General features: G+C 42.2%; 1 protein-coding gene across 5 annotated transcripts in view; it reads right to left on the bottom strand.

Annotated features, from left to right (window-relative positions):
- Positions 1-14,831, bottom strand: part of LOC122562098 (neuronal-specific septin-3-like) — a 290,456-nt gene that overhangs the window by 50,078 nt on the left and 225,547 nt on the right. For all 5 annotated transcript variants that reach the window (XM_043714621.2, XM_043714623.2, XM_043714624.2 and 2 more), the window contains one exon: positions 3,811-3,936. In XM_043714621.2, the coding sequence (XP_043570556.1) occupies positions 3,811-3,936 (126 nt within the window). The remainder of the gene's footprint in view (positions 1-3,810; positions 3,937-14,831) is intronic.

Below are 14,831 nucleotides of genomic sequence, written 5' to 3'. Positions count from 1 at the left end.
TCCATTCTTCCTCTATTCTCAACATCTCCCCAAACCCCTACAGAATGTTCCAATGCAACTGCAGAAAGTGTAATATCTGCCTGTTTACTACCTCCTCCCTCACTATCCATGGCCTCAGAAACACCTTCCAAGTGAAGCAGCGATTTACCTGCTCTTCACTCACTCCACTATACTTTCAGCTCACAATGTGGCTTTCTCTACATTGGGAAGACAAAATGCAGACTGGTGACTGCTTTGTAAAACACATATCCTCAATCTATAAAAATGCCTCTGGCTTCGATTTGCCTGCCACCATTTGTGTCTCAGGCCTGTTTCAGTGGTCCAGTGAAGTTCAACAAAAGCTGGAGGAACAAAACCTCATCTTCTACCTAAGCACCTTACAGGCTTCAGGACTCCTCATGGAGTTAAACAATTTTCACAATGTGAACACCCTCTTTCTGGTTTGTTAACCTATCACTCCCTTCAGTCTCATTTTGTATGGGTTGTTCCCAGCACAGCAAACCCATTTCAAGTCATATACACTTCTCATTAGCACACTACCCAGCATTTTTCTCTTTCTCTCAGCTTTTCAGTAATTTAATTGTTTGCCTATCCCTTTTCCTTGCTCTCCCTGGGCCCCATCTCCATGCACTCTATACACTCCACCACACACACACACACACAAAAAAATCCTTTTCCCAGCTACCTTCATTTCTGATGAAGGGTCATTGGACTTGAAATATTAACCGTTCTTCTTTCTCCAAATGCTGCCAGACCAGGTGAGTTTCTGCAGTGCTTTGTCTTTTTTTTCAGATCACCAGCATCTAGAGTTCCCTGATTTTATCTCATGATAAAATCCAATGGCCGCATGGGAAATTGGTGGCAGGCAAATGGAAGCCGGGGTCATCTTTATAGACTGAGGATAGATGTTTTACAAAGCAGTCACCGAGTCTGCATTTTGTCTTCCCAATGTAGAGGCGGCCACACTGTATTGGGAAGACCTCCATCACATCACTCGACTCCACTACTGCTGCTGAGACTCTTGGATGTTCTCCTTAGATTTGACTGTTCCAACATACTCCTAGGTGACCTTCCATTTCAGTATATTTAAGATCTTACAAAACTCTGCTATCCATATCCTGATTTACGTCAAATCATGCTCATATTAGCACCACTCTCCACACCCACCCCCCATTCTCTTTAATACCAAAGGGTACAAGATGGTTATGTTTTACACTCCCTCCTTTAGTACCATGTAAAATGGAGCATGGAACCTCCCACTGCCAGCCAATGGGACTGAGGGACCAAATCAAATCTTATTCAGATCCAAGTGCCAGTTTTAATACCTGAACACAAAACAGATGCACATAAATAAATGCAAAATACTGTGGATGCTGAAAATCTGAAATAAGAGGGAAAGATAGACAAATTCAGGACTAGCAGCATCTGTGGAGAGAAAAACAATTAACGTTTTGAGTACAATTACTCATTCTTTAGAACTGCTCTGAAGAGGAACAACTGGGACTGAGATGTTAACTCTTTCCCTCCAAAGATGCTGCCAGCGTGCTTAGTTTCTCCATCAGTTCCTGTTTTTGTTTCAGAAGTAAGCCACTGACTTGGGTTTGAAGAGACTTAAAGATGCTTGGATTTGCTGAATAAGAACCCACACAAAACGACAGCCAGTCCTAGAGTGTGTACTAGGATCCACTAGCAGTCGTCAAGTATCCATGTGTAAAAATAACTGATTTTGTTTTGCCAGCGGCTAAGAGTAAACTACAGGACAGCCCATTCTCTGACTGAACAGATGAAACCTGAGAAATGTAAGGACACTGCAAGGTTTCACTGGCTAGACTGGGAGAAAGAATTACTGAGGTGCACCTTATTGCTAGCAGTCATTTCAAGAATTCTCAGAAGACAAAGGGAAATGGACTTTTGACAGCCACTGGATATTACAACTCAGCAAAACTTGGAAAGCAAACTTGTGATACTTGGAGTGACTTTGGATGGGTTTCTGAAAAGTCTACTTTTCTGGAGCAGGTGTGGCAGAATGCAAAATATACCATGAGATCAGTGGTGTTAAGAAACTAATAAGGACTTCAATAGGCAAATAATACATTAAATCATTAATTATTTTTTAATTGACATGGTTTTATAGTATAAACTGTAAAACATGAAATTTTGTATGATAATCCTGAGTCAGTCATGGAGGATTCAAACTTCTTTTTAAGTTTATCATTGCTATGGAGACAGGAACAGTCCATTTTGCTAAACTGGTTCCTAGGCAAAAGTGAGGACTGCAGATACTGGAGATTAGAGTTGAGTGTGTGGTGCTGGAAAAGCACAGCAGGTCAGGCAGCATCCGAGGAGCAGGAAAATCAACGTTTCGGGCAAAAGCCCTTCATCAGGAAGTGTTCCCAGTTGAGCAATGCCTCAATCATCCTCATCTTCAAATCCCATCATGACCTTGTCCGGTCTATTCTCTCTAACCTGTTTTAGCTCTAAAGCCCTCCAAAGATGTCTGCATCCATCTAATTCTGAACTCTTGATCATTCACAATTTTAATTGCTCTATCATTGATGACCGTGCTTGCCTAACCTCTGGAATTATATCCTAAACCCCTCTATCTCCATATCATTTAGAATGTTTCTTTAAAATCTAACTGTTTGGCCACAGCTTTGGTCACCTGCTCCAACGTGTGGCTTGTTGCAGAAAATTCCTTTGAACCACTTTGGAACATTTTACTACACCAATGGTGTTACATAAATGCACACTGTCGTTGGTTGGCTGTGCACTTGATGCTTATAGTTCAATCTCTCGAACGAAACGTTGTGCTCCCCGCTTCAAAGTGGCAGTTGGTTTCATAACATTGACGTTTTCAAGGTCTGTTCACACACTGCAATGAAGCACAGTTTCTTAAGATGGAGGGTTGGGGGAGCTCCATGACTGGGCTGGGAGCTAGGCTTAAGGGGTTTATCAATCTTGAATGCTTGCCTGTGCATGGAAATGTTTTTGATGTAAGCAGAAATGCTGGATGGGCAACAGCATCACTCTATTGAGGGATTCTTTGCTGTTTTTCATTTATTGCTTGACAAATTATCTTGGCAATTCAAACTACATTTTGGTCAAGAACTTCAAGCTAATAAACAATTACATTTTTCCCACGCAGTAGACACTTCAGATATATATCGGGTCCAAAACCAACAATCACATTTAAACTGGAAATGGGGCAGATTAACACTGTGGTCTCAATCAAAGACAGGATCCATAAAGTACAAATATTACATACAGGATCAGCCTTACATTAGAGTATTATAATACAATTTGCTTTATTATTAATATAGTGTGCAAAACTTTTATGGGATTATTTTAATGCAATTAAAGACACATTGATTTAGGATGGATTGTGTGAACAGGCAGATGTGGCCATGTGAATTGCACTAGCGTCACTGTTCACATTTGTTTCTCTCTATGTATTAACTCTCCAGTTTAAACAGTGGTGAAAAAAAAACTTAATATGCAACAGTTACTGAGAAATATTTCTTTCCCAATTCCTTTTGGTATTATGCTAAAATGCCAAAAGAGACAGCACAGTGCGGCAGACTACCAGTCATCAGAAACTAATAAAAATTGAAACAACTACGGACGCTTGAAATCAGAAATTGCTGTGTGGAAGAAGGGGTCACTGGTCCTAAAATATTAACTCTGACTTCTGCTGCCAGACCTCTGAGCTCTTCCAGCAATTTCTGTTTTGTATCAGAAATCTTGAGTTAGACACTGCAACAGTGCAATTACATAAATATATTTACAAACCATTTTCATTGATGGACTCACCATGGCTGATAGATTTCATTTCAACTGTTTGGGGAATTCGTTCATCAGTTCCTTCAACAGATTTACGACTAACTTTGGATTTGAATAAGGTGTTTATCAGCGTGGATTTCCCCAAACCACTCTGACCTGTGGGTGTAAGAAATACTTTGAGTCATATCACAAACCTACACTGGTAAGCAAAATCCCTAATAAACATGACAATGTTGGTTCTTCGCTCAACTTTAGTCTTTAACTCAATCTTCTGCAGAAGTAAAACAACTGTGGAAAGATAAAGGATCTGTGATATCATGCAGCAGCTGTGGGACATTCTTGAGTTGGAGGGTAAACAGCCAGTGGTCTTGGAATATGTAGGTACCATCGACATCGTTAAACAAAGGGATGAGGGCCTGAAAGCTGAATATGGATTCTCCCTAACTGATGTCCCCAAAGTGTTTTTACAAAGATATTAAGGACAAAGGGTAACGAGGGGGGAGGACAGGGGTCCTCAAAGATTAGCAAGAAGGCCTTTGTGTGGAGCCGTAAATGGGGGGAGATACTAAATGAGTATATCGCATCAGTGTTTACTGTGGAAAAGGACGTGGAAGATATAGGGTGTAGGGAAATACATGGTGACATCTTGAAAAATGACCATATTACAGAGGAGGAAGTGATGGATGTCTTGAAATGCAGAAAAGTGGATAAATCCCCAGGACCTGATCAGGTGTGCCTGAGAACTCTGTGGGAAGTTAGGGAATTAATTGCTTGGCCCCTTGCTGGGATATTTGTATCATTGATAGTCATAGGTGAGGTGCAGAAAGACTGGAGGTTGGCTAATATGGTGCCACTATTTAAGAAAAGGTGGTTAGGACAAGCCAGGGAATTATAGACCGGTGAGCCTGACGTCGGTGGTGGGAATCCTGAGGGACAGGATTTACATATATTTGGAAAGGCAAGGACTGATTAGGGATTAGCATGGCTTTGAGCATGGCAAATCATGTCTCTCAAAATTGATTGAGTTTTTTGAAGTAACAAAGAGGATTGATGAGGATAGAGTAGATGTGATCTATATGGACTTCAGTAAGTCGTTTGCCAAGGTTCCCCATGGGAGACTGGTGAGCAAGGTTAAATTAGATTACTTACAGTGTGGAAACAGGCCCTTCAGCCCAACAAGTCCACACTGACCCGCCGAAGCGCAACCCACCCATTCCCCTACATTTACCCCTTTTATCTAACACTACGGGCAATTTAGCATGGCCAATTCACCTGACCTGCACATCTTTGGACTGTGGGAGAAAACCGGAGCACCCGGAGGAAACCCACGCAGACACGGGGAGAATGTGCTAACTCCACACAGTCAGTCGCCTGAGTCGGGAATTGAACCCGGGTCTGTGGCGCTGTGAGGCAGCAGTAGTAACCACTGTGCCACCGTGCCGATCTCTCAGAATACAGGGAGAGCTAGCCATTTGGATACAGAACTGGCTCAAAAGGTAAAAGACAGAGAATGGTGGTGGATGGTTGTTTTTCAGACTGGAGGCCTGTGACCAGTGGAGTGCCTCAAGGATTGGTGCTGGATAGACTAATTTTTGTCATTTATATAAATGATTTGGGTGCAAGCAAAACAGGCACAGTTATTAAGTTTGCAGATGACATGAAAATTGGAGGTGGTGTAGTGGACAGCAAAGAGGTTACCTCAGCTTACGTGATCTTGATCAGATGGGCCAATGGGCTGAGAAGTGGCAGATGGAGTTTAAATTAGATAAATACGAAGTGCTGCATTTTGGGAAAGCAAATCTTAGCAGGACTTAATGGTAAGGTCCTCGGGAGTGTTGCTGAACAAAGAAACCTTGGAGTGCAGGTTCAAATCTCCTTGAAAATAGAGTCGCAGGTAGATAGGATAGTGAAGGTGGTGGTTAGTGTGTTTTTTAAATTTGGTCAGAGTATTGAGTACAGGAGTTGGGAGGTCATGTTGCGGCTGTACAGGACATTGGTTAGGCCACTGTTGGAATATTGCGTGCAGTTCTGGTCGTCATTGGAAGGATGTTTGTAAACTTGAAAGGGTTCAGCAAAGATTTACAAGGATGTTGCAAGGGTTGGAGGATTTGAGCTATAGGGAGAGTTGAATAGACTGAGGCAGTTTCCCTGGGGCATTGGAGGCTGAGGGGTAACTTTATAGAAGTTTATAAAATCATGAGGGGCATAGATAGGATAAATAGATAAAGTCTTTTCCTTGGGGTCGGAGAGTCCAGAACTAGAGGGCATAGGTTTAGGGTGAGGGGGAAAGATATATGAGACACCGAAGGGGCAACTTTTTCACGCTGAGAGTGGTATGTGTATGGAACAAGCTGCCAGAGCAAATGCAGGATGCTAGTATAATTGCAACATTTAAGAGGCATTTGCATGGGTATATGAATAGGAAGGGTTTGGAGGGATATGGGCCAGGTGCTGGCAGGTGGGACTAGATTGGTTGGGATGGACAAGTTGGACCGAAGGGTCTGTTTCTGTGTTTTACATCTCTATAACTCAGTCAACTTCATTCATATGAAAGAACTTCAAACAATTATATGCATTTCTTAATGGCAAACTAATAATTCAACTGCAAAATAAGACAATAAATATTAACCATATTTAATAATATCAAATTTTCTATTTAGCTAACATGCCAGCCAACGTAAATGGCACTTGTGGTACAACGGTAGTGTCCCTACCTCCGGACTAGAAAGTCTGGGTTCATTTCACACCCACCCCAGAGGTATGTGATAGCAGATTGGTGGAAATATCTACCAGCCAAGCTAAAGCAATTAAAAATCATAACTGACAGAATAAAAAGGTCAAACTATCAATTGCATTGCTTCCGCTGATTATTTACAGTTTACTATACGACTAAGTAGTAGAAGAGGAATTAGCCATTTAGCTCCTCCAGCCTGCCCCACCATTCAACAGAATCATGGCTGATCTGACATTCTTCCAGCTGGCTTTTTTGTCTTTGCCCTCTGGTTCCCTACTGAGCACAAATCCATCTCAGCCTCATGTATACACAGGACTCTGTCCCCACAGCTCTTAGTGGCAAGGAGATCCAAAGAGAAGCAACCTTCAAGAGAAGAATTTCCTCCTCATCTGTCTTAAATTGGCACCTCTTTCCTCTGAGACTATGTCCTCTTGTCCTAAACTCTCCATGAGGGGAACATTCTCTCAGCATTTACACTGTCAAGCCCCATAAGAATCCTACATATTTCAATGAGATTACTTCACATTCTTCTAAACTATAGTGAATAGAATTTCAACCTCTGCTCATTAGACAATCCCTCCATCCCATTTAGTTGTGAAAAAATTATTTTATCCACAAATTACTCCAGAAGACTGATCCGTTCACATATTCCCATTTCTCAGATCTAGTTGGTTATTTTAAATAAATAATAATGAACTACTGGTCTTCGTTTAGTTGAAGTACTATCCAGTCACTACCATGAGTATTGTGGAAGTTAACTGATTAACTAGCCTCAGTCAGGAGCATTAAATGACTGAGTAAATAGAGGGGGGGAATTAGGTATCTCTGTGTCTGACAATAGACTATCCACAAGAAAAAGGTGTGGAGTTCTATTTTGCTAGCAAGGTTATATTTCTGGAGACCAGAGCAAATTCTCAACATTGACATTCTACTTGAGGTAATATTGCATTATCAGGGTGTCACTTATGAAGTGATATTTTCTCAGATAGAGGCAGGAAATTCTTTGACACTATTCAGCAAACCATTCCTCAGTATTTATACAACAATTACACCTCTTGTATCACTATAAACAAATAATTGGTCACCTATTTCACTGCTGCCAGTGTGCACAGTTAATTACCCCATTTTGGCACTGACTGCACTTCAAAAAGAAAGTTCATCATTAGTTGTGAACCATGTTCACATCCCCTGAGGTCATATCATGAAAAGTTTACTAACTTCTGGATGGACCTGTATCCCTTAACTTCTGATTCCATCCCTAAACAGAAATTTAGATCATTTCTTTTCCCCAGGGAGGCTGGAAACATTTTGGTCTATGATTTCACCTCCTTTGTGACAGTTTATAAGGCATTAAAAACCATGCTTGCTGACTTGAAATGGAATCCCAATTTGTCTAGCACTTGCAAGCTAAGTTTGAATGGACTGGTCATTTTTTTTGGTTTAAGTAAAAGCAGTTGATGGTATTTCTGGCCTGGGAGATGAGTCCAGGCTGGAGTCCAGAGTGTGCAGGCAGTCTGATCCCAGCCTGGCCTGGAAGGATAGTCCCGGGGACGAGCCGCAGGCCAGAGCCCGAAGCAGGAGGCAGTCCGAGCCTGGGTTGGGTTTGGAGAGGAGTCCTCAGAAGCAAGCCCTGGAGGACAGTCCGGACCGGAGACCAGCGCATGGAGGTTGCCAGGCCTCATGTTCTGAAGACCATTGGGCATGGACACAGTGAAAATGACAGCAATTTAAGAATTTGCAAAGATACTTTTATTCTAATTCTGGACAGGCAGGTGGGCAGAGGGGGCGGGGTTGCCTTGCTAGTTAAGAATGAAATTAAATCTATGACACTGAATGACATAGGGTCAGATGATGTGGAATCTGTGTGGGTGGAGTTGAGGAACCACAAAGGCAAAAAAATGAGAGCTATGTACAGACCCCCCAGCAGCGGTCAGGACCAGGGACACAACAAGTACCAGGAAATAGACAGGGCATGTCAGAAAGACAAGGTCACGGTGCTCATGGCGGACTTCAACATGCAAATGGGCTGGGTGAATAATGTTGCCAGTGGATCCAAAGAAAAGGAATTCATGGAATGCTTCCAGGATGGCTTATTGGAAGAGCTTGTGATGGAGCTCATAAGGGAGAAAGCTATTCTGGACTTTATGCTATGTAATGAGCCAGACTTTATGAAAGATCTTAAAGTAAGGGAACATTGAGGAAGCAACGGAGTTTGAAAGACAGAAGACAAAATCTGATATAATGGTGTTATAGTTAAATAATGGTAATTACAGGGGCATGAGAGAGGAACTGACGAAAATTGACTGGAAGCAGAGCCTAGCGGGAAAGACAGTACAGCCACTTCTGGGTATAATTGAGGACAAAGTACACAATACAGAGGTTCATCCTATAGAAAAGAAAGATTATCCGGGGCAGGGGGGATGGATTAGGCAGCCATGCCTGACAAAGGAAGCCAGGAAATGTATCAAAGAGAAAGACAGCTTATGAAGTGGCCAAGAGCACTGGGAAACCAGAAGATTAGGAAGACTACAAAAACAAACAGAGGATAACAAAGAGAGATATAAGAAAGGAGATTATCAAATATGAAGCTCACCAGTAATATTAGAAATGATAGTAAAAGTTTCTTTCAATACATAAGAAACAAGCGAGAGGCAAAAGTAGAAATTGGGCCGCTCCAAATTGATGCAGGAAGGCTAGTGATGGGAGATAAGGAAATAGCTGAAGAACTTAACTTTGCTTCAGTCTTCACAGTGGGAGACACGACTAATATCCCAATAATTAAAGCGAGTCAAGGTGTAGAGTTGAGTATGGTAGCCATTACAAACGAGAAAGTGCTGGAAAACTAAAAGGTCTAAAAGTTGATAAATCTCCTGGCCTGGATGGGCTACATTCTTGAGTTCTGAGGGAGGTGGCTGAAGAAATAGCGGAGGTGTTGGTTGTAATCTTTCAAAAATCACTCGAGTCAGGGAAAGTCCCCGATGATTGGAAAATCGGTGTTGTAACCCCCTTGTTCAAGAAAGGATCAAGACAAAAGGTGGAAAACTATAGGCCAATTAGCCTAACTTTGGTTGTAGGTAAATTTCTAGAATCCATCATTAAGGATGAGATTTCTAAATTCTTTGAAGTGCAGGGTCAGCTTAGAACAAGTCAGCATGGATTTAGTAAGGGGTCATGCCTGATAAACCTGTTAGAATTCTTGGAAGAGGTAACAAGTAGGTTAGACCAGGGAAACCCAGTGGATGTTATCTACCTAGACTTCTAAAAGACCTTTAATAAGGTGAGGGCTCATGATGTTAGAGGTGAGATACTGGCATAATTGAGGATTGGCTGTCTGACAGAGGGTGGAGAGTTGGGATAAAAGGTTCTTTTTTGGAATGGCAGCTAGTGACAAGTGGTGTCCCACAGGGTTCATTGTTGGGGCTGCTGCTGTCCACGATATATATTAATGATCTGGATGAAGGGACTGGGGACATTCTGGCAAAGTTTGCTGATGATATGAAGTTAGGCAGACAGGCAGGTAGTTCTGAGGAGGTGGGGAGGCTGCAGAAAGATTTAGGCAGTTTAGGAGAGTGGTCCAAGAAATGGCTGATGAAATTAAATGTGAGGTCTTGCATTTGGGGAAAAAAAAGAATGCAGTCATGGACTATTTTCTAAACAGTGAGACAATTCATAATGCTAAAGTACAAAAGGATCTGGGAGTGCTAGCCCAGGATTCTCTAAAGGTTGGCTTTCAGGTTGAGTCAGTGGTTAAGAAAGCAAATGTATTGTTGTCATTTATTTCAAGAGGGTTGGAATGCAAAAGCAGTGATGTGCTACTGAGACTTTATAAAGCTCTGGTTAGGCCCCATTTAGAATACTGTGTCCAGTTTTGGGCCCCACTCCTCAGGAAGGGCATACTGGCACTGGAGCGTGTCCAGCAGAGATTAAAACGGATGATCCCTGGAATGGTAGGCTAACATACGATGAACGGCTGAGGATCCTGGGATTGTATTAGAGTGTAGAAGGTTGAGAGAGATCTAATAGAAACTTACAAGATAATGGCTTAGAAAGGGTAGATGCTGGGAATTTGTTTCTGTTAGGCAGGGAGATTAGGACCCATGGGCACAGCCTTAGAATTAGAGGGGGGCAATTTAGAATGGAAATGAGGAGACATTTCTTCAGCCAGAGTATGGTGGGCCTATGGAATTCATTGCCACAGAGCACAGTAGAGGCCAATGCTAAATATCTTCAAGGCAGTGATTGATAAATTCTTAATCTCGCAAGGAATGAAGGGATACGGGGAGAGTGCGGGTAAGTGGCACCGAAATGCCCATCAGCCATGATTGAATGGTGGAGTGGACTTGATGGGCCGAATGGCCTTATTTCCACTCCTACGTCTTATGGACTTTTGAGTACTTTTTAAAACTTTGTATCCTATGCCAAGTTGTTTTTCACTCTTTCAATTTTGTAACAAACACTTAAAGTATCTGTACCTGGTTACCGAACACCTAAGATGACACCAAAGTGCACGTGACAATTAAAGTTATTCTATTCTAAAAATATTTGAATACTTATGTTAATTTGTCCTATCACCACAAATCCACCAACCTTTGTCACACTAGTTTCACTCATAGGAATTGATCTGCAGTTTAGGCTGAGGAACTGGGAGATAAAAAACTCGGATTACAGTGGATACTGCGATGACACCATACAGGTTTATACAGAGAGCTTACAACAGAAGTTCAATACAACAATAAAATTTATTGCCTGCTACTCAAACAGTTAGTTAAATTTAACCACCATTGAAATACACAAGTTGCATTACTACTGTATTTACTTCTGTTATTTCCTGTCTAACAAATTTGTTTAAGCAATACAATCAAGGACATCTTGTGTAGACAACAAGTACTAAGGGCTCACGAGATAAAGCCAACAACTGACAAATAGTGATTTCGGTTCAATCCCTGGTCATGCGACAAAATTTATCGAAAAGTCCATAGGGCAAGAAAGCTCAGATCCCAAGAGAAAAGAGCTTTAAATTTACAAGTCAACAACAAAATACGTGAAATAAAATGAGAGTTAAAAGTGTGACAAGCCATTATGTTGCCAAAAATGCTTTCCATTATTCAGTGGAGGCGAAATAATTTTCTTCATCAATAGTGTCCCTTGCGTTTCATCATACTAGAGTCCCCAATTACATTGCTCACTCTCAGTCACTGCTTATATTTTGCAATAGTCTATGCTCACATTTGCTCCTTTAAAACCTTTTCTTCAATGAAAATAACAAGCTCCAAATACCTCTTCAAAGTTTAGAGCCTCAAGTGATACAATCACCCTGAATGCTCTGACTCCTATTTGGCCTAACCAAGTCAGGACAGCACTGAAAATTAAATCATTACTATTGACAATAAAGAGAAAAATAAAAGCCAATTATCTTTGTGGGCGGCACAGTGGTTAGCACTGCAGCCTCACAGCCCCAGGGACCCAGGTTCAAATCCAGCCTTGGGTGACTGCCTGTGTGGAGTTTGCACATTCTCCTAGTGTCTGCATGGGTTTGGACTGTGGGAGGAAACATGTGCAGGTCAGTTGGATTGGCCATGCTAAATTACCCATAGTGTTAGGTCAGAGGGAAGTGGGTTACTCTTCAGAGGGTCAGTGTGGACTTATTGGGCCGAAGGGAATCTAATCTAAATATCTTTTTAAACTGGCTCACGCCAAAACAGCCATAAACTTCAGACTTCAAACAAAATATGCAAATATAGTATAGGAGACTGTGCATTGCTGATACAGACATAAATCCCATTTTTTATTTTTACCATTATTAAAAACATCACAAGACTATGCCAAGTTAAACCTCTTCAGCCTAAAGTTTTGAATCTGGAAGGAAACATTGTCTTAAGGCAATGGGAACTCACTTCCAGCTCAGCTCCACATTTCTGTGCACTCCATACAACATTCCGCAGGTCACCATAAAAGGCAAAATATCAAATGATCAGTCTAAATCATTTGCCTAATGCAGACTACATGAATCATTCTATCTGGACCATGTGAACTTGGTTTAAATGCAGTGTTTTGCTTGCAAGCATTAATGGGTTATATTTCAAGCTATCATTGAAAACTGAACTCCTGGATATCTTCCAAAGATAATGCCTTGAATGGTAAGCTTCTTAACCTTTAATAACCCAAAGTTAAAAATGACAACTCCAGGTTATAGGCCGGCAGGTTTATTTGGAAATATGAGCTTTCGAAGCGCTGCTTCTTCCTCAGGTGGTTGTGGAGAAGGAGATTATAAGACACAGAATTTATAGCCAAATTGAAGAGCGTCATGGAGATGTGATGATACAATAAACAATTTTAGATCATGATTTGGAGATGCAGTGTTGGACAAAGTTAAAAATCACACAACACCAGGTTATAGTCCAACAGGTTTAATTGGAAGCACTAGCTTTTCGAGCACCGCTCCTTCATCAGGTATTTGTCCAATTAAACCTGTTGGACTATAACCTGGTGTTGTGTGATTTTTAATTTTAGATCAAGTCTTTTATCTTTTAGAATAGGATGTATCGGTTTCTGTTCTTTGATATGTAAATCCCAGAGCTTTTCTCACAATAGGTGGGCGGCACTGCTGCCTCACAGCGCCAGAGACCTGGGTTCAATTCATGCCTCAGGCGACTGTCTGTGTGGAGTTTGCACGTTCTCCCCGTGTCTGCGTGGGTTTCCTCCAGGTGCTCTGGTTTCCTCCCACAGTCCAAGGATGTGCAGGTTAGGTGAATTGGCCATGCTAAATTGCCCGTAGTGTTAGGTAAGGGGTAAATGTAGGGGTATGAGTGGGTTGCGCTTCGGCGGGTCGGTGTGGACTTGTTGGGCCAAAGGGCCTGTTTCCACACTGTAAGTAATCTAATCTAATCTAATAAGTGCCACCTCAGCTCAGACAATGCATTAAGTTGTGAGGTCTGTCTGTGTGTTTCAATATTGTGTTAGACTGCTTCTATTACAAAAGTGGCATTTCCAGAGTTTTCCATGGATTCATACAGTTTTTGAGCAAAATAAAATATAATTCTGCAAAAACAAATTCACCCCATAAACATGTGTGTGGGAGAGACAGTAAGTGTGTGCATGCAGGTGTGTGCATATGAGAGAGAGTACGTGTGTGTAGGCTTGCTTAAGTGTGTGAGAGAGAGTGTAATGTGGTTTATGCCTGAGAGAGGGTGGGTGCACAAGAAAATCATAGAATCATAGAGACGTGCAGCATGGAAACAGACCCTTCGGACTAACTCGTCCATGCTGACCAGATATCCCAACCCAATCTAGTCCCACCTGTCAGCACCCAGCCCATATCCCTCCAAACCCTTCCTATTCATATAGAGTACGGGGGGGGGGTGCATGGGTATGAGACAGAGCTTGTGTATGCGAGAGGGGCCGTGTGCGCACGCATGTGTGCGTAGTGCAGTGGGGCCACCTGCAGTGTGACATGAACCCAAGGTCCCAGTTGAGGCCATTCCTGTGGATACTGAACTTGGCTATAAACTTCTTCTCGGTGACTCTGCATTGCTACTTGTGCCGAAGTCCACCTTAGAGGATGGTCACCCGAAGGTCCGAGGTTGAATGGTCCGGACTGCTGAAGTTTGCCCTGACTGGAGGGAACACTTCTGCCTGGCGATTATTGCGCGGTGTCCATTCATCCATTGTCATACTGTTTGCTTGGTCACATCAATGTACCATGCCTCAGGGCATCCTTGCCTGCAGCATGAGATAGACACCGTTGGCCGAGTGTTTGCCATGTACGTGGCAAGACATGTCCTCACACGTAAGGGTGATATCTGTGTGGACACGCTGATATGTCTAGCAGTGGCTGCAGTGACAAGGCTTTACGGTGTTGTTGTCCTGAAGGCTAGGCAGTTTAATAACCCAGATCATTAACAATTTACAAACACTGTTCATACATTCCCACTGAAATGCACAATTAAAATTTACAAAAAAATATTCAGACCTTGGAGTGCATTTCATAGTCAGAGGTAAACAGGGTAGTGAAGGCAGCATTTGGTTTGCCTGCCTTTATTGGTCAGTGCATCGAGTATAGGAGTTGGCAGGTCATGTTGAGACTAATGTTCTGTACAGTTAGGCCACTATTGGAATACTGCGTTCAATTTAGGACTCCCTATATAGGAAAGATGTTGTGAAACTTGAAAGGGCTCAGAAACGATTTACAAGGATGTTGCCATGGTTGGAAGGTTTGAGCAATGGGGAGAGGCTGAATAGGCTGAAGCAGTTTTCCCTGGAGCATCGGAGGCTGAGGTGAGAGCTTATAACAGTTTGTAAAATCATGAGGGGCATGGAT

This window comes from Chiloscyllium plagiosum, unplaced genomic scaffold (genome assembly GCF_037043375.1).
Source record: "Chiloscyllium plagiosum isolate Xiang-an unplaced genomic scaffold, Cpla_swu_hap1 HiC_scaffold_25, whole genome shotgun sequence".
NCBI classification, from domain to species: Eukaryota; Metazoa; Chordata; class Chondrichthyes; order Orectolobiformes; family Hemiscylliidae; genus Chiloscyllium; species Chiloscyllium plagiosum.
This window is presented reverse-complemented; position numbering and strand designations above follow the sequence as displayed.